Source organism: Chanodichthys erythropterus, chromosome 1, assembly GCF_024489055.1.
Source record: "Chanodichthys erythropterus isolate Z2021 chromosome 1, ASM2448905v1, whole genome shotgun sequence".
NCBI lineage: Eukaryota > Metazoa > Chordata > Actinopteri > Cypriniformes > Xenocyprididae > Chanodichthys > Chanodichthys erythropterus.
In genome coordinates, this window is record NC_090221.1 from 8,528,396 (window position 1) to 8,551,024 (window position 22,629).

At 37.7% G+C, this 22,629-nt stretch overlaps 3 protein-coding genes across 8 annotated transcripts; 2 read left to right on the forward strand and 1 right to left on the reverse strand.

Annotated features, from left to right (window-relative positions):
* Positions 1-1,546: 1,546 nt before the first annotated feature.
* On the forward strand, positions 1,547-2,473 carry ccdc160 (coiled-coil domain containing 160). The gene has a single exon (XM_067394199.1). It carries the CDS (start codon positions 1,547-1,549, stop codon positions 2,471-2,473), a length of 927 nt encoding a protein of 308 aa, XP_067250300.1.
* Positions 2,474-3,384: 911 nt separating this feature from the next.
* On the reverse strand, positions 3,385-15,945 carry cab39l1 (calcium binding protein 39, like 1). 3 transcript variants are annotated; one of them, XM_067386520.1, is made up of 9 exons: positions 15,833-15,945; positions 8,608-8,776; positions 8,353-8,517; positions 8,104-8,222; positions 6,815-6,986; positions 6,165-6,224; positions 6,000-6,065; positions 5,553-5,696; positions 3,385-5,316 (listed from the first exon to the last, which is right to left on the reverse strand). In XM_067386520.1, the coding sequence occupies exons 2-9, from the start codon at positions 8,722-8,724 to the stop codon at positions 5,125-5,127; spliced, it is 1,035 nt and encodes a 344-aa protein (XP_067242621.1). In that variant the 5' UTR covers positions 8,725-8,776; positions 15,833-15,945; the 3' UTR covers positions 3,385-5,124. The 3 variants fall into 3 exon arrangements, with proteins under 3 accessions (XP_067242621.1, XP_067242630.1, XP_067242612.1); XM_067386529.1 differs by lacking the exon at positions 15,833-15,945 and adding an exon at positions 9,787-10,005 and having other exon boundaries at positions 6,815-6,983; XM_067386511.1 differs by lacking the exon at positions 15,833-15,945 and adding an exon at positions 9,787-10,005.
* On the forward strand, positions 13,808-21,291 carry phf6 (PHD finger protein 6). Of its 4 annotated transcripts, XR_010895213.1 has the most exons (12): positions 13,808-13,925; positions 15,947-16,107; positions 16,302-16,403; positions 16,511-16,644; positions 16,728-16,774; positions 16,862-17,025; positions 17,177-17,320; positions 19,105-19,209; positions 19,382-19,515; positions 20,295-20,424; positions 20,635-20,783; positions 20,937-21,288. XR_010895213.1 is itself a non-coding variant. In XM_067386485.1 (11 exons), exons 2-10 carry the CDS (start codon positions 15,976-15,978, stop codon positions 20,422-20,424), a joined length of 1,092 nt encoding a protein of 363 aa, XP_067242586.1. In that variant the 5' UTR covers positions 13,808-13,925; positions 15,947-15,975; the 3' UTR covers positions 20,594-21,291. The 4 variants fall into 4 exon arrangements, 3 of the variants coding, with proteins under 3 accessions (XP_067242586.1, XP_067242575.1, XP_067242599.1); XM_067386485.1 differs by having other exon boundaries at positions 20,594-21,291; XM_067386474.1 differs by having other exon boundaries at positions 20,635-21,287.
* The last annotated feature ends 1,338 nt before the right edge of the window (positions 21,292-22,629 follow it).

The window sequence follows — 22,629 nt, forward strand, 5'->3', positions numbered from 1 at the left end:
TGTTATGTCATGCATGTAATTGTAGAGCATCCCCTTTTTCTTGTTGGGGGTTGGGGTGAAGGAAAGTCCACATAAAATCCCTGTTTTATCTCCAGAAATAACGGGAGTAGGCTAACGCTCATCAAAACCCTTGGTGATTCTGGAAATGCAATCCTCAAGATGTCATCAAAAAGTTCCCTAAATATAGTTATAGACTGTGAGACACTCCGTTTGGCCTTATGGAAATAACTCCTATGGTCAGTGAGAGACAGAAGGCTTCAGTGACCTTTGACCCCGGTTCACTCAGCCCCCACTACTGGGCTGTATGTGCACCATTGTATTAGGCTTCAAAGAGAATTTCCCTCAGCATTCCCACGAGTTCATCTTGTGTTTATTGTTAAATCTTCTTATTAAACGTGCATGCAAATCAATGTCGAGCCTCCTTTTTAGAAGTACATGCAAACCAAATTTCAAACTCTTTTTTTAAAAGACCATTTAAGACCTATTTAAGAAGAGTTACCAGTCTCTTCTTTAAATAGGAGGAAATCTCCAGCACGTCCTTTTGAACTTTAACCTACTTTTTCTCTCCCCCAAAGCACAAAGAAAATGATCAGCGTGAAAAGAGGAGGGTGTATACACTTACTTAAGCCAGTTCCTGACAAACAATATTAAACTAGAAAACATTGACTAAAGTGTTTCAAGAATATAATGTTACTTGAACTGTAAACAACAGAGTATGCATTCATAACAAAACTCTAACACAATTTTATACTTACACAATTAGATATAAAGCAGTTTCAAATCTCACACGATATTCGAAACATTTCAGATTTAGCTTAAATAATTTTGAGCATGTGTTAGACATTTTAATAAATTAACATTTTTGATAGTTTATTGTTGGCTTTAAACTTCTACAGATATATATCCTAAAAATACATGACTTTTTACACAGACACATTAGAATCATTGCATGTATCTGTAATTACACATATAAAACATAACTGGTATATAATATAAACAATACTTAATATTAACAAATATAGCTCTCAGATTGGCAGTTTTCATTGGAGTTTCACAAGTAATATCACCCCAGACACTTTAATATTAATCAAAGACCTGCAATAGGAGGAATAAATAAAAGTATCTGTTTCAGCAAAACTGCGATCTCATGCTGAGGCTAACGCAAATGGACAGAATGTACTTTTATGGATAATTACATGTAACATGATCGATCTCAACCAGCAGGGGGCGCTAAGTGTTCGTTCTTTTGTACAGTAAACAGGAAGTTGTGCTCACTGACTGGACAGAGATGGCAGTAGTTAACGACGCTGATGTTGTAAGCATGAACCGCTAATTTTTCTATAAAACCGATTTGTGGGTGAGAAAAAATACCTAGTTTGTACGTTTCATCAATAAGTTACCTGATAGTAAAAATAACGTTATTACGGGATTGAAGATAGATTTGAACGACCAGCCATATGCTCCTGATAACAGATGAATGAAGAGGGCAATGCATGCCCTTACATAGTATGCCTATGCTGTGTTCAAACAATATAGTTTTAGGACGATGGAAATCACTGGTCAAAACCCTGAACATGAGTCTAGCTCCAGAGATGACCATCACTGGGTGGAAAAACTGTTCCCTCCTCGTTTCACTTTGCAAAACTTGCTTGAAAACCAGACCAACACAAATGAACAATGCAACAGCTCAACAAAATCACCATCATCAACCCATTCTACACACATGGATGAATCCAAGAGGAGCCACAGAAGGCAGATCTACCTGACAGCTCTGAAAGAGGTTCAGCACACTGAGCGACTGCGAAAGAAGGAGGCCCTGGCGAAGAGAATTATTAGGCATGAGCAGCCTATAGATGTAAGAGCAAACTCTGAAAATCCCACTGACCAGGGTGAGATGTGCATATGGAATGAGGGGGACATCTGCAAACTACGGACTGGTTTTGCAGAAGTGGAGAGGGACAGATGGCGACTAAAGCAACAGCTCAGTTGTACAGAGGAGCAGCTTAAAGCAGAACATGAGCAAAGGCTAAAGCTGCAGGGCCTAGTGGAAAAGCTGGAGGAACAGTTAAGCCTTTCCAAAAAAACGGCTACACGTAAGGACCTCGTGATAAGTGATATGAAGTCACAGAGCCAAAAAATGAACGCTCAGTTACATAAGCTGACTATACAGGTCAGGGAAAAGGAAGAAGAGGCAGACAGGTGGAGGACAACTCTGAGTAAAGCAAAAGAGGACATGCAGCAGGTTGTACAGGAGCGCTCCAACCTCATGTGGGAACTGGAAAGAGCGCAAGCGCAATGGAAGTCTGAAAGAGACAGGCTGGAAAAAGCAGCTCGGATAGAAACTGAGGCTGTGCTCCTGAGGCTTCAGAGGGAGGTGGAGCAGACCCGAGCTGACCTGCACGCCGAGAGAGAGAGTCACGCACGGAGCCGCGCGGCCCTCGAGCTCTTACGCAGACACTTCAGCAGCCAATAATTAGTTGCAGCAATATAAATTTAAACTGTTTAAATAAATAAAAAAGAATGTTACCACACATAAGAAGTGCCATTGTTTCTTTTATTTTCAATATGCCTTCACACTTACTCTTAAAATAAAACTTTATGTACATATATAATCCTCTCCCACAGTGGAAAATATGACAAAACTCAAATGTGTGAGAAATGAGTGAAAAGCCTAGCAAACATTTATCAGTCAAACTGCAAATAATAAAGGTGTGTATAATAACTTACCATAAATTTAACATATTAATTTGAATCTCTTAGTCGGAGATCATTATCACTGCATGGAGAATCTCGAGGCTCAAAGCTTATATGAGCTTAAGGACAAAAACCCTCCTTAAAAACCCTGTCAGCGGAATAATCACATTTGGCTAAACACTCATTCTTGTACTTGTGGTATCAAGTGACATTTAATGAAACGGTGGAAATATTTGGTAATCGATAGCTGTAGATCTTTTGAGGATACAAAAAGCGAATCAGTCTAGGTCACTGTTCAACACAAAGGCTTTGTGATTTCACACATGGTGCAATTTATAAAAGCAAGAAAGGCAGCTCAGAAGGTTTTTCCCCCTTCACCTCCTAAATACTTACAATAAAGCACAAATCTACACTTTCAAAAAACATTTGCTTCCGCTGAAGAGTTGACTGAAACGATGTCAAAGCACAAGAACACATTGACATTTGGATTAATCCATTAAAAACCTTTTAGAGTGTGGCTCATTCACACAAGCACGGCAAGTGCTCTCCTCACACTCGTGACAGCCTATGTACCCATTAGCGAAATGCAAAAATTAAACTGTTTCCCTTGCAGGTCCGTTTCAGCATTACAAGACCACAACTTTGTGTTGTAAGGTCTTATTTTAGCTTGCAAAATTCAAACCCCTACCGCCCCACATCCATAATAATACCAGAAACACTTTACAATAAATTGTGATTTGTTTGTTAGTGCATTAGGCATCATAAACAGTTATTCATTCATCTAGGTTAATGTTAATTATTAATAAATACACTATTGTTCATTATGTATAAACAAATGTTCATGAAATGTATTTTAAAAAGCAGAAATTAACATTAACCAAGACTAATAAATGCTGATTCATGACACCGAATGCATTTACTAATGTTAATGTAATGAACCTGATACCACAAATTCTACTGAAGCAAAGCGGGGAAAAAAACAGCACTTAGGAATTTAAAATCTGAGGTATATGAGAAAGAAACTTGTGCAAATAGAGTACATAAAATATATTCAACTTAAGGTATAAAGACTAATGGTGGAACCTTTCAGTAGAATCCTGTTCTGCATTTCATCTAAAACTTCCAAGAGATACTGAAAGGTGCAATCCATCCATAGGAGAACCAAATTCTAGGTCTAGTCAGGCATCGTAAGATATACCGTGTTACCACAGCTTTGGCTCATTCAAGTTTGACAGTGCAGGACACGAAGAACTTTAAATGGTCTTTCCTATTGCATCCATGTTTTAAAGGCTTAATTGGCTTGTCTAAGCCGTCCATCAAAATTCGGCATGAGGAATGACGTGCCCCGGCTCTAGCATTTCACATCCTTTCAACGTTACAGTGTGTGTGTTGAAGCTATCATGTCTTGCACTGTAATTGTGTACCATGTATTTCACCATTGCTGAAGTCTATGAACCCTGAATTATTCATTGCATTTTTCATCTAAACTGAGAAAATGTCTATAAATGAGTATTGTTTTTTTTAATGTCATACAATTTTTTTTTTAGTAGTTTAAAGGAAACTAGTTCTCCTAATGTGTTAACCCAAGCAAAAGCAGAATGTTACTACTAATCCAATGTTATAGATAAATATAAATGTAATAGAAGACCCAGAATGACCAAGCTATTTAAATAAGGCACCCAGTTAAAATGGAAAATGAGTGCAGCATCCAACATGACCACTAAACTCCACGGGCTACTTTTTCAAAGATTAAGGTTTCGCTTGACCACATGACATTTTCTGGCTTTTAAAATGCTTTAATGTCCCTTAACTAGTATAAATCTGAGAATGTCCTGTTGAGTTTGTGTATTTAAAGAAGGCCCCATAAATGTCCTGTATTTATGACCTACCGTTTTACTTTTTTAATGCATTCCTTAATATTTGGTTTTCTTGTGCTAAGAGTATGAACTGGCACTAATGGCCAACCTGGAGCAAAGCGACCAGATTTAGTGCAAATATGCAGAGCCATACCTTGTACCAATGTACTTGTTCTAACTTAATTAAAAATGTTAAAAAGCCCTGAGCAGGCTTTAGAAATACTTCTCATTCAGATGAATTTGGATAAACGTTTTAATCTAAGATTTACCGTCTGAAGGTAAATCAATTGTACTTCCTTTGTAAGGGCAGTGCTAAAAATATATATAGGTTTAAATGGAGTGCTTGGGTTTTATTTGATCCAAAACCCTGCTCGCCCCAAGTAAAGGGACAGACATGTGTTTGCACTTTCTGACAGCATTTCTCCATCTGTTTCAGAAGTTGGATGTAAATATTTTTAGTCCAAGTGATGCCTTTCTTTCTTTGACTCATTTAGTCCCTCCCATCCAATTCTCACCCACATAATCAAACCACATCACTAGGCGAGCTCCCTGGTTCTACACTCAATGTTTTCCATTAGGACTCCTCTGCAGGTGCAGGCCGTTTGATGTCCCGGATCTGCTTAATGAGATAGTTCTTCTCATCGCAGAACTGCTCGTCTTCAGAACGGTCCGTTTGAAAGTGGCTCAGGAATTCCACCAACTTGGACTGATTCTTGATGAGGATGTCCAGCACAGGCTGTGTCTTATTGGGGTTGGCCACAAACACCTGAGAGGACACAAGAAACCCATAAAAGTCACTGAATCTGCCTTCATGTGGTTTGAACTACAGCACAACCTAGTTACTGACCCAGACCTGTTTACATTCAAAAAGGGAGGGCAGAACTGGGACAGGAGACCGGTCAGCTGTCAAGTGTGGAAAGTAATTGGAGTAGACAGAGAAAAAGCAGTGCCCAATTCAAATATATTAAGTTACATGAAATGCTGTGCATTTAAAACACATACCTTAAAGACATGGAAGGCTTCAAATTGGATGTTGCGGCTGTTGTCTCTCAACATGTTCATCATCAGCTTTAGGTTCTCAGCTCGACTGATGTATTTGGTCATGACTGTGAAGTTGTGTCTGTCCAGCAGTAGTTCTCCCAAAAGCTGAATATCATTTGATAAGTCAGTAATAACACACTTAAGTGCAACAACAAATGTATGTGGTAAATGAAGCAAAATCACTCAAAATATTGCTGCTTTTATTAAACCTTCCTAAGTGAAGACTAACTATGTGGCTATCCTATTAAAATGTGGCTATTGAAGTTACAATGAAACTCCAATGTAAACCAAGGGTTTCAACTAACTTTCTTTCATCCTAGCAGCTTAATCTCAGCCTCAAGTGTTTGAATACCATTACAGCCTTGAATTATTAAAAGCAATTCTGTGAAAATAGTTGTTTACTCTCACCTTCAGAGACTGGCGCTTGGTGACATAGTTCTCAGAATGCAGCAGCTTTTCGTACTCTGTGAACACCTAAAAACAAATGAATTATTTGGTCAATGAAGTGAAAAATAACAAAAAACAAAAAAAAAGCACTGGCACATGAAATGTTGGAAAACAAAAATAACTCACTCTGTCGTAATTTGTCTCCAAGAAATCTGCACACATGATCTTGTGTCTTGTTAGAAGATCCTAAAAACAAGGTCTTAAGGTAAACGTTTGCACGTTTGTCATGTAAGGCTGTTTACGCTGCAGCGCTTCCAGGATCTATGTCAGAGTGGCGTCTCAGTATTGGCCGACCCTGTTCACGTGAGCATCACGATGCACGCAGGAGCCGGCCAATAATGAGTTGCCGTTCTGACAAAGTACACGGATGCGCTAAATGTAAACAGCGTAGGAGAATGATAAAAAAAAAAAAGACAATATTGTTGAATAAAGTCATATTTTTGCTTTGTTTTTGCGCACAAAAAGTATTCTTGTCACTTCATAACATTACATTTGAACCACTCCAGTCACGTGGACCATTTTAACAATGTCTTTACTAACTTTCTGGACTTTGAAAATGGTGGTAAAAATGCCGTCTATGGAGGGACAGAAAGCTCTCAGATTTCATCAAAAAAGATCTTCATTTGTGTTCCGAAGATGAACGTGAAGGTGAGGGCGAGTAATTAATGACAGAATTTTCATTTTTGGGTGAACTAACCCTTTAAGACAAAAGTCAAGGACAAAATTTATAAGTGAAAAACCTACAAAATCGATGATGCTTTGAGTAAATGTCATACCTTAAAAGAGGCGAAAGCATCAGAGGCAATGTCGAAGGTAGACAGCTCCACATAGCGAAAGAAGCAGAAGAAATCCTCAGAGAACAGAACGATTCTGGCCAGAGGTTCATGACGCAGACATTCCCTCAGCATCATGCCACAGTTAAGGGCCACTTCTGGGGTTTCATAGCTGCTTTCAAAAGGTGTATATATTTTTTAAATGTTATTTCTTGTTTGTATGCATTTCTATACAGTAGTGGCCAAGAGTGATGTCTGGTCTAGGAAAGTTTACACACTTTGTTTTTACATCGTAAAATAAAACCTGTAGCTGTAGTTTGCCTTTTTTTGCCCAATAATTTTGTCTGATAAATACCTTAACGAAGATTAGCGTTTTGTTCTTCCCTCAGGTTTAAAATAATTTTAAAAAGTGCACTGCCCTCCAAAAGTTTGGAAACACCCCTGGCAACGTGTGGTTTTGGACGATATCAGCATAAATCCTAATAGTTTTTTGGTGCAAATACATTATTGTAACTTGACATTATCATTGAAGACCAGCAATAATAATTTTCATTTTGATTACATAATAATGGCAATATATACATGTCAAAGTCAGACATGCCCCTTTGCCAGCTGTGATGCCTGGTTACTGCTTTAAACTTGACCCAGGTTTGTAAAAGATTTTTGGGTCAGCACACCTTAATTGATTGTCAATTAAGTTTAGAATACAATGAACCAATCAGAACCCAGTTTAGGTCAGATAGCTGCTAATGGTGGATATTTTGATTAATCAAAAATTTTAGTTTTTTTCTATGTATAAACTGTTTATATAATAAAATATGTTCTTTTCGTAGTTTGCGTTGTTCCTTATCAGTGCAAAATTATCACAAATTAAAAAGGATTCATGCCAATATTGTCCAAAACCCCACTTTTCTAGGGCGTTTCCAAACTTTTGGAGGGCAGTATATATAAAATATTTTCCTCATATTTTGATGGTTTAATCGAAATTGTAGGGTCATTAATAACAAACATCCCTTTTTGGCCACTACTATATGTAACATCACCTAAAATAAACCATATAAAAAAAGTCATCAACCATATATGACACTAAAGTGTCAATAACTAGATATGTTCATGCTGTAAAAGCTAGACACCATTGGCAGCTCAGCCACGTGGACAGGAAAAAGGAAAATTATGGTCCTAAAATAACCATACAACCACAGACTCCCATAACATCAATTGGAAAAGCCAGGCTAATCAATGGCTTCTGAAAGCGTTGATCCATGGCTATGCCCTGGGGTCTGGAAACTCACCCTTTCAGCAGCATAAAGAGTATCTGTGAGTGGGAAGAGATGTACTCCACAGTTGGGGTGCGAGCGCCAATCTGCCGACGTACTATGTTGCTAAACAGATGCACCACGTCCTTCTTTCCCTTTGGTGTACAACGTGTTATAAATCAAAGAAAGCAAACAGCAAATGTGTGGTTAGTGCACAGAGCAATACAACTTCCATCTGGACGGAAGTAGTTGTAATCCAAACATTTCAAACGGAATGATATGCACCTCAAAATCAATCCTCTGTAGATTCGCTATGAGGGAAATGAGGAGGTTGGTGTTGTAGAGCTCTTGAGCCAGTTGGGCCACTGCCTCAGTCTGAGGCTCCTTGTCTCCGGTGCCAGACAGCACCTCTTTCAACGACGCAAGATTTTTTGATACTTCCTCTGCAACCTACAGGAAAAACAGTGAGTTTTTCTTACACAGTCCACAGTTTGCTGAAACATTTGCATTGAGATGTTGACATAAAAATAAAGGATTGACCTTTTCACACTTCTTGCTTTCAGATGATTCCAGCTTCTCCAAGTATGCCACATTCTCCTTCAGACTCTTCACAATCTCTGCAGGGCTCTTCTGAGACTTCCCGAAGGGGAATGGCATGGTTTTAGCTGGGAGGTGTGTGGAACTTCAAAGGACAATGGAAATGTTTCACCTTAAAATGAAACAATGAAGAAAACTGTCATTATAAATGGACAAAATGACAAACCTGAAAAGACGAGCATTTTCAAAGCAGCCAAAATATTTAATTATATTCAAATTCATAACATTTATAAACTCAAGGAGCTGAAAAAAAACGTGGAAAATCTGTCAAGAGTGATTCCTTATGACTACATTTATTAGTTTGTTTCTTATAAATAATAAACCAAACATTTTATGAAACACCTCATTAACTTGCTTATCCCTGACAAGTACAAGAAGACATAGTTCACCACATGTTGAAAAAAATGACAACATACAAAAAAAGGTACTAAACGAGTCACTTCTATGAGCAACTAGGCAAATTGTTCAACTTGAAAAACAGCTAATATCCCGAGGAGCTAAGCTAACCGCCACCCAGCACTTATCGATCAACACTTCTCAGGAACTCAATATTACTCATCAGTCACTTTACTAGGTAGTGTGTCACCCTATACACTCTTACTAGGAACCGATAAAAACAAACTACACGGAAAGAAATAAAATCCACTTTTTTAATCCTTCAGCTGGCTGAACATGTAGCCATGTAGCTCGCTGGCTAACAGACTTCTGTCAAGCATGGCCAAATGAGCTCTCGAAGCGTAACTCAAACCAGGAAACTAACCATTTAGATAACTTATTTGGTAACTTTTGTCATCAATGTAATCTGTCAGATTGGATTGGAGTCATATGGCTCACCCTAAACCCGTGTACATTTTCTGTTAGTCGCAGTTAGAGCTGAACCTTTCAACTTTTCAATGACATTTTTGACAGTTGAGCAAGTTGCGAACATTATAAACTGATCTTTCATCCTGAACGGAGAAAAGATAATCGAGGGACTATTTAAAAACAACAAATCGACTTTAAAAAAATATTATTAAAAATAACATTTAAAGTGCGTTGCAGAGAGAAAGAAAATGACAGACAACACGTCGGGCTAAGTGGATGTGTGTTAGCTGGAGGTGGAAGGAAGGCAGAGACACTCACCGCGATCTCCACTCAAAACGTCCACTTTAAAATCCAAACAACGCGATGAGAACAAACGTTAGATCGATCTGTTGAGCAGCTAAATATAGAGCTATGAATCCAACTATCAAACTATGACGAACTTAATATTTATCTCCCCAAAAGGAGATAATCCTGGGGTTAGTAACTGCGATTAATTTAGGAGTGGTTTCTTGCTCGTTCACTTCAAGCGTCTACCGCTTTTACTTTATCAGGGAAGTTGAAGAGAGTTTTCGAACGCCCCCTTTTTAATTGACACTGACTCTGACCAATCAGAACACGAGACGGAGGCGCACACCCTGAACAGGAATCGAACTGAATGAAGATGGCAAAAAAAGATGGCTTATGGGCCAGGGTTGAGTTTCCCGAAAGCATCGTGAGACTAAGTAGATCGTAAAACTATTGCCACCAATGCTTTTGAGAAACACAGCCCAGGTTGTGATGGGATAAACGAAGCTTTTCGAAACTTCGAATCAATTGAACCGATTGCTTTGCACGATTCACTGTTTCGAAACGCCACACGCTGGTGACCCCTGCTGGGTCAGAACAGTGCAAATGCAGCTAAAACTCATTTTGTGGCCAAATTGCATAAAAACACCTCTTATAAACCAATTGCAAATGTTTTATTGAAGGTGTAATCAATTAAATTCAAATAATCTAATACCATTGAATATACAGTGCCTTTATAATATGTGTTATTTCATTGATTTGTAGGGCTTGTTTTGTTCGTTTTATGGAGAACTTAGTTGATCAGTCTAATAAGATATTTTTAAACACAATGCATCCTGTTTATTATACAAATGTGTCATTAAATGTATAAAATTGATGGTAAAAATCATATATAGACACTACTGGTTCATGGGCTCATGAGAAATCCCCCCATGTTTACTGAAATCACGTCACTTTGGTGGTTTGATAGGCGCTCCGAATCACTGGTTCAAAATAAATGATTCGCAAAGCTTGATGAGAAAGCGCCTATCTCTAGGGTCAGGCCAGTGCTCAGAGGCCTCCAAAGCATAATACGAGCAGAGACTGCCTGAAGTAAGCTGAATACAGGTGCCTTGTTGCATACAGCTTAAGCTGACCACTAGGGCCCCTGACTACTATTTTTAATTAATTAATATTAGCACGCAAAAATACATGCTTCTTATGATTTTTAGGCATGTCACTCGTTGTTTTCCACTTGTATCCATTCTCTTTGGACTGATGGATCACACACACTCATTCATATTTATATATCATTATTCTGAGGGGAAAAAGTCAGAAATAGGCTTGTTCAAGATGCATTGGCGCTGCGCAGACCGATCGGCGTATGGCATCAAAATACCGCAAAAGCGATTAGAGAGCAGACGACTGTTTATGCTTTTGAATCGCTCTCAAGGTACTTTGATGTCATTCGCCGATTGGTCTGCGCATCGGCGATGCATCTCGAACAAGCCTATTGTCAGATATAAATTCACAATTGCGAGAAAAAAAGTCGCAATTAGATTTTTTATTTAATTATTATTACTATTATTTTGGCTGAAACAAGCTTCCATAAAAGTGCTTTATAAAGCAAACATTAGTAGTAGGAGTAGTAGTAGTGAAAGTAACTGTCAGTTGCAAAATAAAGCTAGTCATGTGATCATCATGGCGGCACCTATTAGGGAGCAACCCACTCGATAGCTGCGTCTGAAATCGCATACTGAGTAGGTACTACAGTTGAACTTAAATTTACTTCACGACAGTTGAAAAAGTATATTCTGTATAGTACGAATGCGTGTAGTATGAATCAAATCCAGACGTACTACATCCGCCATGTTGTTACTGTCACATGACCTACCAGCGTCAGTTACGTCCCTTCAACTCCATTCCCAAATCCTCTCCAGTGGCCTCATTGGATAGTAAAGTGTCCATTGAATGCACACTTCAGAATCTCGCTGGTAGTAGTAAATCATCAGGGGTACTTTTCGCCAACTGTTTTACGAATTCTGTGAATTCGGACATACTACTGTTTTTCGCATACTATATAGTAGAGTAGTATTCGATTTCGGATGCAGCGCAAGTCTTCTAGAAAAAGCTGCTTTATTTTTATGTTCATTTCATGTGGGATATGTGACTGAAAGAGCACATTTCTTTTTATTAGAATTGAAGTATGATTTACATTTATACATCTGGCAGAACATTTCATAAATGTTTAATTATATATATATATGTATGCTTGTATGTTTTCTTCCTTAAAGGTGCAATATGTAAGATTTCTGTCTGCTAGAGGCCTATTCAAAACAAAGGCGTAGCTTGATGACAACGGCAAGTTTGAGCGTGGAATCTTGGGACATGTGGTCTTCACATCACAGCCAGTGGAAACAATCAGGATAAAACTCGGAAATAAATCATGTTCATGGATGAGATTATTAACATTACTGTAGTATGAAGCAGAGCAGGACCGAGTGTTGTGGGAACTAAATGAGGTCGCTGGAGTGATTGCGCAACACACGCCTCACGAGCAGCGGGACTTTTACTATGCCACCGTCGCCGGCACCGCTTCTGCTTTTCTGGTCATGAGTATGAGGTAACACAGCTCTGTTTATCATATTAGATACATTTGAGTGTGTTGAAAATGATGTTATAACGTTACTCTGTGCGTTCGCTCAGTGGCTGCTGTGAGACACTGTTACACACTGCAGTAAGATAGATCGATTTTAGAATATCATATTAAATATTGGATGTCTTGTGTTGATAAATGGCATGCAATTAATTTTAAAACAAAATAGTGTTTTTCTCTGAGGCATGGTAAAGCATATGCTCCTCGCAAAAAATCAAGAAAATTAGATTTAAACAATAATACTAAACGTGTTGAGCTCTATAACAACAATTAGTTTTCTGTCTATAAACGTAACCAAACAGTTGTTCCCTTGCCTAATAAAACATGTAATATATTAAAGAATCTTTGGTGTTTCCATGGTTTCTACAAAATAAACCAGAAACCGAGGGTAACGTGGGTATGACGCAATTGACAAGCGACTCTTCACACGTCCCGGAGCCTTGGGCTGCATTCCAGTTTGTTTTTTTATGACCTTCCCTCACTAACTTCCCTCAGACTTGTTGACTCGGATGTACGTCATTGCTTACGTTTCATGAGTGCCCACTACTGGCGGAACCTTTGCAACGGGCTGAATTGGGACGTCCTAAGTCCTTGATCACTTGGAATCTGTTATGGATTCCAAGGTAAGATTTTGATTAAATATTACAATTTTTTTGTGTGGATTGACTTGCACAGATGAATTGTTTACCACAAAACTAGCAATTTGAGTAACAAAATAAATAAGGTCAATTTTGATTTCATGTGTACTTTAAACGTGATATGCGGAGACTTCACAATCGTGTTGCATTATGGGTTATGAATCTGCCTGAAGTGTTCATATGAAGTAGACTCGCTCCCTTGGTCAAAATCGAGGGAGCGAGGGTCTGTCCATATAAACATCCCTCGTCCACTTCACGATTTGGAACGCACTTCAAAATGGCGGCAGGGATTCCCACGAGGGGAAGTGCTTAGGGAAGTTTGCGAGTGCATGTCTAAAACTGGAGTGGAACGCAACCTTGGTTAAAATTGCAATTTTTTCAACATTTACAAATAGTTGGAATCATTTTGGATGTTGTAGTGAACAAAATATATAACACTGGCCGATATTTTACTGCAAAAAAATCGTACATATTGCACCTTTAACATACTATTCACTAAACTGCAAAAAGTTAGCTTTGTTATAGGCCTACAAAGCAATAATCATTTATCAATCCCATAACAATGCTTAATATTTATGTGTAAATATTTACATTTTATAAAATGTTTATCCATAAACGAAACACCATCGGCGTTTTGTCAGTCCATTATGCAACTCATCTGTATATTTGCTCGTCTAGGCCTATTCCTCAAGCTATCTTGACGGTGACCACAGTACGTAAGGGGCGTGCGCGTATGCTTCAATGTCGGACAAACATGCTTTTTGCAGTGCGCGACGTCACTTGAACGCCTCGCAATGGTGAGAGGCAGAACTCACAGGCACTCAAAGCCCAGCGAGAGGAAGAGCGAGAACACGCGCTCACAGCCACTCTAAATCTATCCCCCATTCAACACAGCAGCGGTAAGAGCTTCCAATATGTCACACAGACGCTGAAATGTACAGTTTTGAGTTAGGAAAACAATGGGCCGAGTGGAACAATTGTCGGGACTAGCTTCGTCTTTTTGCTGCGATATGTAAATACCTTTCGTATGGCGGGTCTCCACATGTGAAGCGGGCAAAATAATCCCGCAGCGAACAATGTATTATAAAAACCAAATGATGGTTTACAGTCACTCCAGAAGTTCAGATAAAAATATTTGCGCACAGTATTTCCTCATCATCAGTATTGTTGTAGCCACCATATGATGTGGCCCCTTTTTGGGCTACACTTATATAGATATACACATCTTTGTATCATTTGAGGGGGACACCAGATTTGACACAGTCTTATAGTAGTTCATATTCATTGGAAAGTGAAAGAGTTTTTCGTTAAGAGCGAAACAAGAGCTTTGTCGCGGGCCTGTATATCCTCCTCCTCCCTTATGCATGAAAACGCTGTGAGGGATGCTGTGTTTTTCCTTGTGTGTTTTAGAGGGGTTCATTGAGACTTATGGGCAGGTTGTATCAGCTGTTCTGTGGATACAGAGTGTCGCGCGGTGTTGCGTTGCTGTTTGTGTTGCAGCGCGAGAGCAGCTTCTCGGCTATCATGGCAGCGGAGCTCCTCTGTCGTGCGAAGGCGGGTAAAGCCATCGCGACTCTAAACAACACGCTATCCATCTCAAAACACAATGCGAATGATGGATAGATAATCGTACCAGCGAAATCTCGATATTTTTCCTGTTTTAAATGAAAGTGATGAGCTAGCCGCCTCGCGCAGGATGTGTTTTGTGAACTCGGTCAGAGCTGCCTATTGGCATTGCAGTGTTTCGAATACGCCACCCATGTACTTTTCCTATTGTAATGCCAATAAAACTATTTAGTTAACATAGGTTTGTGTGTCGTTTGTTTGTCTGTCATTACAGTGATATGCATTTTTTTCTTTTCCACCAGGGATAAACTTGTTGAAATATGTACTTAAATCGTATAGTTTCTTTACTACAATCATGCATTATAATAGTTAATCGAGTTTTAAGTAGTTTAAATAAGGGATTTTCCAACTTTTTGGACCCCCAAATACATCAGTTGTGATGGGACCCCCTCCTAAAATATAAAGGCATCTATTATGTCTTCATTTATAAACGCCTATTTATGTAACACAATTTTTTTAAGCGTAGCATTATATAGCCTAAATGTTGTTTTATAATTCCAATGATATGAAAATGTATTAAAATGTTAGCTTTAATATTCACTTTTAATGCTAGGCTATATGCAGATTTGCTTTTTATTTTGTTTTGTTTATTGAGTCGCCAAGGAATCGAAAAACAGCATGACAGATTGAATAGTTTAGTAGTAATTGTTTATAGTAATTTCTGGGCAGTTGTTAAAATGCTAAATGTGTTAAATTTTTTTTAAACATCTACTTAGTATTTTAAATAAACTTTGACAGCACTAAAACACATTCTGTGTGTGAATATTTCCTGTTTCTTTTCTTTTTTTCCATTTGCACTTTGTTTAAATTTGATTGAAGTTCTAAATTGAAAAGATTTTTGGAAAAATGTCATTCTATTTTAGTGTTTTGTGTGTACTTGTAGAATGATTATTTCTGAGAAATATCAGCAAGCTTTTTATATTATTCATCAGACATTTTTAATCAATAAAGATATTTGGAAGTTTAAGTCATACTGGTCATGTTTTTCCATTTTGGGAAATTTTAAACCAGAACAAATGAGTTTAATAACTCTGTGTAAAGGAATTGCGTAAGCAAACTAAACACAACCATCTGTCTAATCTATATTTTTGTCTCATATAGTGATTCAATAACAGATGTAGGATTTTCAGAAATCTCCCCAAAACATGCATTTTAGCCATCTGTTGCTTGATATACTCACACAAAGCTTAGAAAGTTATTTCTTCATCTGATCTGAATCACAAAAATGATCTTCGTCCTTCCTCCGGGTAAACTGCAGTTCAATTTCAATGTTGTTTTTTTGTCTTTAAAACAGAAGAGAGGTGGAGCGTTTGAAAACTGGTCATGTCAGGACAGAGAAAAGGAGCTTCAGCACGGCTTCGAAAATGTGCCTTCTGTAGAACCAACCGAGACAAGGAGTGTGGACAGTTACTGGTGTCAGAGAACCACAGGGTGGCAGCCCATCACAAATGCATGGTATGTTAGCTGTCCACTATCTTGTCCACTTTCTTGTTAAAATGAATGTAAATGGTTCTCACTCATACATTTATCTATTTGCCTAGTTTCACAAAAAAGCATCACATGATGTGTCGTGACAATAAAAGTGTAAATGTAACAGATATTTTGACACATTGCATATCTAACATTTGACTTGTGATTGTTTTACTCAGCTTTTCTCGTCAGCATTGGTCACATCTCACTCAGACAGTGAAAACATTGGAGGTTTTTCTATTGAAGATGTGAAGAAGGAGATAAAAAGAGGAAATAAACTAGTAAGCATCCAGACCAACAGCTCTCATAAAATTCAGTTGTTCCTTTAGGCTGAAAATAGAGAATAAGCATATAGCTTTTCCATCTCACCTGCTGATTTCCTGTTCAGATGTGCACTTCCTGTCACCGGCCTGGGGCAACCATTGGCTGTGATGTAAAGACATGTAGGCGGACGTACCACTATTATTGTGCTTTATGGGACAAGGCCCAGACAAAGGAGAATCCCTCTCAAGGCATCTATCTGTAAGCATAATGCTGATGAAGCAAAACTGCAGCTGTTTTATGACTGTGACTAATTATTATTATTTATTTTTTTTGAAAATTAGTGTTTACTGTCGCAAACACAGAGATGCCTCTCAAGATGGCAGTGATGGTAAATTGCTGTTTCTACTTCATTTAATGTTGGACATTAACCTGCTTGTGAACCATTGCATTTACTAGCGATTTGCTCTTATTCCAGATGAACAGGGAGTTGCAGCCAATGACTCTGATTCATCTCCACCGAGGAGCAGGGGAAGGGGGCGTTTCGAGAAAAGCAGAATCCGAGGTGTGTCGCGTGGACAGTCAGATGACACTCGATCCACCTCGTCGCAAGGCAATGATGATACAGAGAGCTCTTCACATGTAGGTCATTTTATCTACTTTTTTTCTTTTCTCTCGATATAACCCATATTTAATCCATACAGGATTACAGGTGACATGATACAAGCTTCAGAATATCGATGGTTGGCATATTCTATAATGCTAATTCGTCATGTGCTTGTGTGTGCCACAGCGGGACCGGTCCCCTCTCAGAGGCAGCCCTAGTGATTCAGGCCTTCGCTGTGGCTTTTGTCATGCCGGTGAGGAAGAGAATGAAACGCGAGGTGTGCTCCACTCAGACAATGCCAAGAAAGTTGCTGCCCACTACAAATGCATGGTGAGACTTCAATCCTGCAAAACAATGGGTCATATTTAAAGTGCCCCTATTATGGTTTTTTCGAATATTACCTTTCATGCAGTGTGTAATATAGCTGTTTGTGACTGTAAAAGATCTGCAAAGTTTTAAAGATCACAGTGCACAACAAATAAAGTTATTGTTAGGGTTGTGCTGATAGATGACTGTTACGTGTATCAATGATAGTCAGAGATATTTTAAGGTAATTTATTCACAAATTAAGAGTGCTTGTTATAAATCTTTCTTCATCATTCTCATACAGTGTTGTTTGAGCCAAGGCGAAAACTGAGCATCGTTGTTCGTCAGCATTTTTTGTTCACATAGCACAATACCAACTCCATCTTTGCTCACAAAATGATTGAAAAGATTCTCATTTTTCCCTCAATGATAAAACAAACGTAAATAATTAAATGAGTAAATAAACAAGTAAATAAGAAAATTATTGATCAAATACGTAAACTATTGCACTCCGGACAAACAAACTGTTTTCAGACTCTTTGAGAAATGAGGTGATATGCAATGTATATTATAAGAAAATTATAGTGTTTTTTGTTGCATGCAAATCTATTGTAGGAGAACTACAGAACAAAATTAGGAACCTTTTAAATGGCATAATAGTGGCACATAAAACAAAAATTTTTTTGGATAAATTTAAAGGTGCCCTACAATTAAAAATTTAATTTATCTTGGCATAGTTGAATAACAAGAGTTCAGTACATGGAAATGACATACAGTGAGTCTCAAACTCCATTGTTTACTCCTTTTATATAAATCTAATTTGTTTAAAAGATCTCAGAAGAACAGGCAAATCTCAGCATAACACCAACTGTTTCGTAACAGTCGGATTATTAATATGTATGACCCCAATATTTGCATATGCCAGCCCATGTTCAAGGCATTAGACAAGGGCAGCCAGTATTAACGTCTGGATGTGCACAGCTGAATCATCAGACTAGGTAAGCAAGCAAGGACAACAGCGAAAAATGGCAGATGGAGCAATAATAACTGACATGATTCATGATATCATGATATTTTTAGTTATATTTGTTAATTGTCTTTCTAAATGTTTCATTAGCATGTTGCTAATGTACTGTTAAATGTGGTTAAAGTTATCATCGTTTCTTACTGTATTCACGGAGACAAGACTGTTGTTATTTTTATTTTTTAAACACTTGCAGTCTGTATAATTCATAAACACAACTTTATTCTTTATAAATCTCTCCAACAGTGTGTAATGTTAGCTTTAGCCACGGAGCACTATCAAACTCATTCAGAATCAAATGTAAACATCCAAATAAATACCATACTTACGCGATTAGACATGCTGCATGACAAACACTTTGTAAAGATCCATTTTGAGGGTTATATTAGCTGTGTGAACTTTGTTTATGCTGTTTAAGGCAAGCGTGAGCACCAGGGGCAGGGAGCACGAGGATTTAAAGGGGCTGCAGCCTGAGTTGGCGCACATAATTATGCCCCAAAAAAGGCAGTTAAAAAAATGAATAAAAAAAAATCTGGGGTATTTTGAGCTGAAACTTCACAGACACATTCAGGGGACACCTTAGACTTATATTACATCTTTTGAAAAGACGTTCTACGGCACCTTTAAACTTTGTATTTGTAAACGAATATTATCTCTCAAATATTCAAGACATTTAGTACTGAAAAAGTATATATATTTTTATTCCATGTTATTTTTATATTTTTTCTAGGTTTGAAAAAGTTTGATTCAGCCTGCTCCGTTTTTTTCTCTGTTTTTGTCACAGCTTTTTTCTTCGGGTACCGTCCAGCTAACTACCACCTCACGTGCCGAATTTGGGAACTTTGACATTAAAACGGTTATCCAGGAAATCAAAAGGGGAAAAAGAATGGTGAAATTTTCAAAATTTAATTCAGTATAAACTGCTAAACTATATTGCTGACATATAACAGAGTGAACTAAATATAGGCTTACATCATGGTCAGTAGAAAATATATCTTTTTTGTGTGATTTTGTTATTATATTAATTCATAGTAATTTACTGTATTTTTTTTCCATTTCAGAAATGCACACTTTGTGCCCAGCTTGGAGCCACCATTGGATGTGAGATAAAAGCCTGCGTGAAAACCTATCATTATCACTGTGGCCTGCAAGATAAGGCCAAATACATAGAGAATATGGCTAGAGGCATTTACAAGTATGTTCTAACTATTAACTGCTTGTTTTCATTAGTACACAAATATGAATAGTCTGGCAAGATCATTTTGGCCAGAATAAGATTTGATTCTTGTTCTTACATTCTGTATACACATTGAAACCAGCAGGACAGCAAGCTAGGGCTGGGCGATATGGACAAAAAAAAATCTTATCTAAAGTATTTTTTTTATACCTGTGAAATGTAAGTTATGCACTGATTATCTGTCAGTGCATCATACAGCTTTAAACTATACTTGTTAACTATAGTTATTTTAAAAACCTTAAAGGGTTAGATCACCCAAAAATTAAATTTCTGTCATTAATTACTCACCCTCATGTTGTTCCAAACCCATAAGACCTTTGTTCATCTATCAAACACAAATTAAGATATTTTTGATGAAATCTGAGTGCTTTCTGACCTACCTATATACAGCAACGTCATAACCAATTTCAAGGCCCAGAAGGGTAGTAAAGACAGCGTTAAAATAGTTATCGTGACTGCACTTTTACACTTTTTGTGTGCAAAAACAAAAATAATCACTTTATTCAACAATTTCTTCTCTTCCCTGTCAGTTTCCTACGCTGTTTGTTGAACTAACTCTTTAATATAGAGCATGTCTCATGTTTAGGACAAATTGGATTATGCACTTTCCCCACAGCACTACTATATATCGATATAAACCGTATTGCCTATAAACTCGATAAACCACCCAGCCCTACAGTGATCACATGTGCTGTTGTATTGCAGTATAACATTAACTTTTATGTTGTTTTCACCAGGCTTTATTGTAAGAATCACAGTGGAAATGAGGAAAGGGATGAGGAAGATGAAGAGAGGGAGAGTCGCAGTAGAGAGAAAGCTGCTATTGACAACAGAGCAGATCCTCCATCGCAGGTCAATGGAAACTAGGTGAGATTCTGCATGTGTCCATGGAAGGGAATCTCATGTTAATACTAATCATTGTACATGATACAGTGAGTCTTTTGGATGTTCTTGTTACAATGTGATTTTTTTTTTGTTCAAAATTTGTGCTTGATAACGATTCAGGATCATGCAATGTGGTATTTTGATATTCTAGACCACGGACATGACGAAGATTGAAGTACTGTCTTTTTTCAGATGGTGATGAATGAAGATGGAAGACATGATGTGATGGGAATAAAAGAAATATTTTTGTATAATGCTCAGTTAGAAACTAGGGGCCAGCTCACAATATCTGTCAATTTCAGTTTTCCTCACTTTGACAGTATTTCATGGACATTGAGAATGTAAGTTCAATATCAAAGGATATCGATATGTTACTGCAGTGTAAACCATAACTTAGCTGGATAGGTTTTATTTAAACATATGGTATATTAATACTTAAAACCATATGATTGGACAGCTGGAACAGTGTCATCTGTTTGTGCTTGCACCTCCAGTTTCCTCTTTGGCAAACTGCTCTTTGACTGGACCCACTCTGAAAAAGACTGCCCCTGCCGACTGTTTATAGTGCATCTCCTCCAAACCATGACGTTTAATAAGCCTTTCAAAGTAACTCTCCTTCATGAAACTGTCTTTACCTCTTTTTTCTCTCTTGCAACATGTATTATATTTTATTACTGTATTATACTCATGAGTAATATTGGATATCTGTGGTTTTCTTTATAGTACAGAACAGGATTAAAGAACATTGGCTAGCATGCACTTTTCTCTACTCTGTCTCACATGGTGGTCTTTCTTTTTTTATGTGTATGCACATGTTCCACTTGTATCTTTAATTAGGCATTGTGTGCTTTGTGTTTTCAGTTCTCTATTTGGTGGCAACAAATCAAAATAAGAGTCCTTCTGAAAGGCAGATGCTTTCGAGCATACTTAGGGGAAAAGTTAAAATGTGAATCCTGAAAATTACATGTTTATACTTTTATTATTTAATACAAAATATATTATAGAATCTATTATGATAATTAGTTTTAAGTGCTTAAGTTGGGTTTCTTATCAGGATGTCACACTTATTACTCCAGTGTGTGTGTGTTCTGTGATGCGTATTTAGTCTTACCACACTTCTTGAACTCATTTCGACTGTTACTGCTCAGAAAGAAAACTGTCCACTGAACACATTGATCTTTTTGAACAGGTCACAATATATGGGATAATTTGTCACAATAGGACCTGGCATTGAAGGCACAATATGTAAGATTTTACGATTAAAATATCCCAAAACAGTGTTATATATTTTGTTGACTTGTGTACTTACATAATACCAAATGTTTCCAAGAATGTTTCAATCCAGAGAAATAAGCAATTTTAACCAGGACACAGACCATGTCCGTGTGTCGCCTATCAATGACATCATACCCTCGTTACCTTCAGTTTCTGGTTTTATTTTGTAGAAACCATGGAAACGCCAAAGACGCTTAAAAAGGTTAGTTCACCCAAAAATGAAAATAATGTCATTTATTACTCGCCCTCATATCGTTCTACAGCCAGTCATTCATCTTCGGAACACAAATTAAAATATTGTTGATGAAATCAGTGAATCGGAGCGCCAAAGTCATGTGATTTCAGCAGTTTAGCCGTTTGATAGGAGATCCGAATCTCTAATTCAAAACAAAAGATTCATAAAGCTCTGAAGCTTCATGATGCAGTGTTTTGAAATTGACCCATCACTAGATATTTTTGAAAATTAGTTTTGTTTTTTTGCTGCACAAATAGTATTCTCATCGCTTTATAATATTAAGATAGAACCACTGAACTCACATGAACTGATTTAAATATGTTTTTAGTACCTTTATGGACTTTGAGAGTTTGAATGGCTTTGCTCTCTGAGCCATCAGATTTTTTCAACAATATCTTAATTTGTGTTCCAAAGATGAACGAAGATCTTACGGGTGTAGAACGACACGAGACTGAGTAATAAATGACAGAATTTTCATTTTTGGGTCATCTCCCCCATTAAATATAATTTTCTTGATTTACAGCACTCGGCCCTGCTCTGCTTCATTCTACAGTAACGTTAATAATCTCATCCATGAACATGATTTCTGCCCGAGCCCTGCCCCGATTCCTTTCCCCTGGCTGTAGACGTGAAGACAACACCTCCCATTATACCATGAAATCAAAGCATCATCAAGC

Excerpts from the sequence above, each read along its gene's own strand:
- ccdc160 (XM_067394199.1), top strand. The coding sequence starts at position 1,547 with ATGGAAATCACTGGTCAAAACCCTGAACATGAGTCTAGCTCCAGAGAT.
- cab39l1 (XM_067386520.1), bottom strand. The coding sequence starts at position 8,724 with ATGCCATTCCCCTTCGGGAAGTCTCAGAAGAGCCCTGCAGAGATTGTG. Across the intron at positions 8,223-8,352 it reads TACAGAGGATTGATTTTGAG|GGAAAGAAGGACGTGGTGCA; the intron begins GTGCATATCATT and ends TGTACACCAAAG. Across the intron at positions 5,697-5,999 it reads CCAAGCGCCAGTCTCTGAAG|CTTTTGGGAGAACTACTGCT; the intron begins GTGAGAGTAAAC and ends AATGATATTCAG.
- phf6 (XM_067386485.1), top strand. The coding sequence starts at position 15,976 with ATGTCAGGACAGAGAAAAGGAGCTTCAGCACGGCTTCGAAAATGTGCC. Across the intron at positions 16,404-16,510 it reads TAAAAAGAGGAAATAAACTA|ATGTGCACTTCCTGTCACCG; the intron begins GTAAGCATCCAG and ends TTTCCTGTTCAG. Across the intron at positions 16,645-16,727 it reads CCCTCTCAAGGCATCTATCT|TGTTTACTGTCGCAAACACA; the intron begins GTAAGCATAATG and ends TTTGAAAATTAG.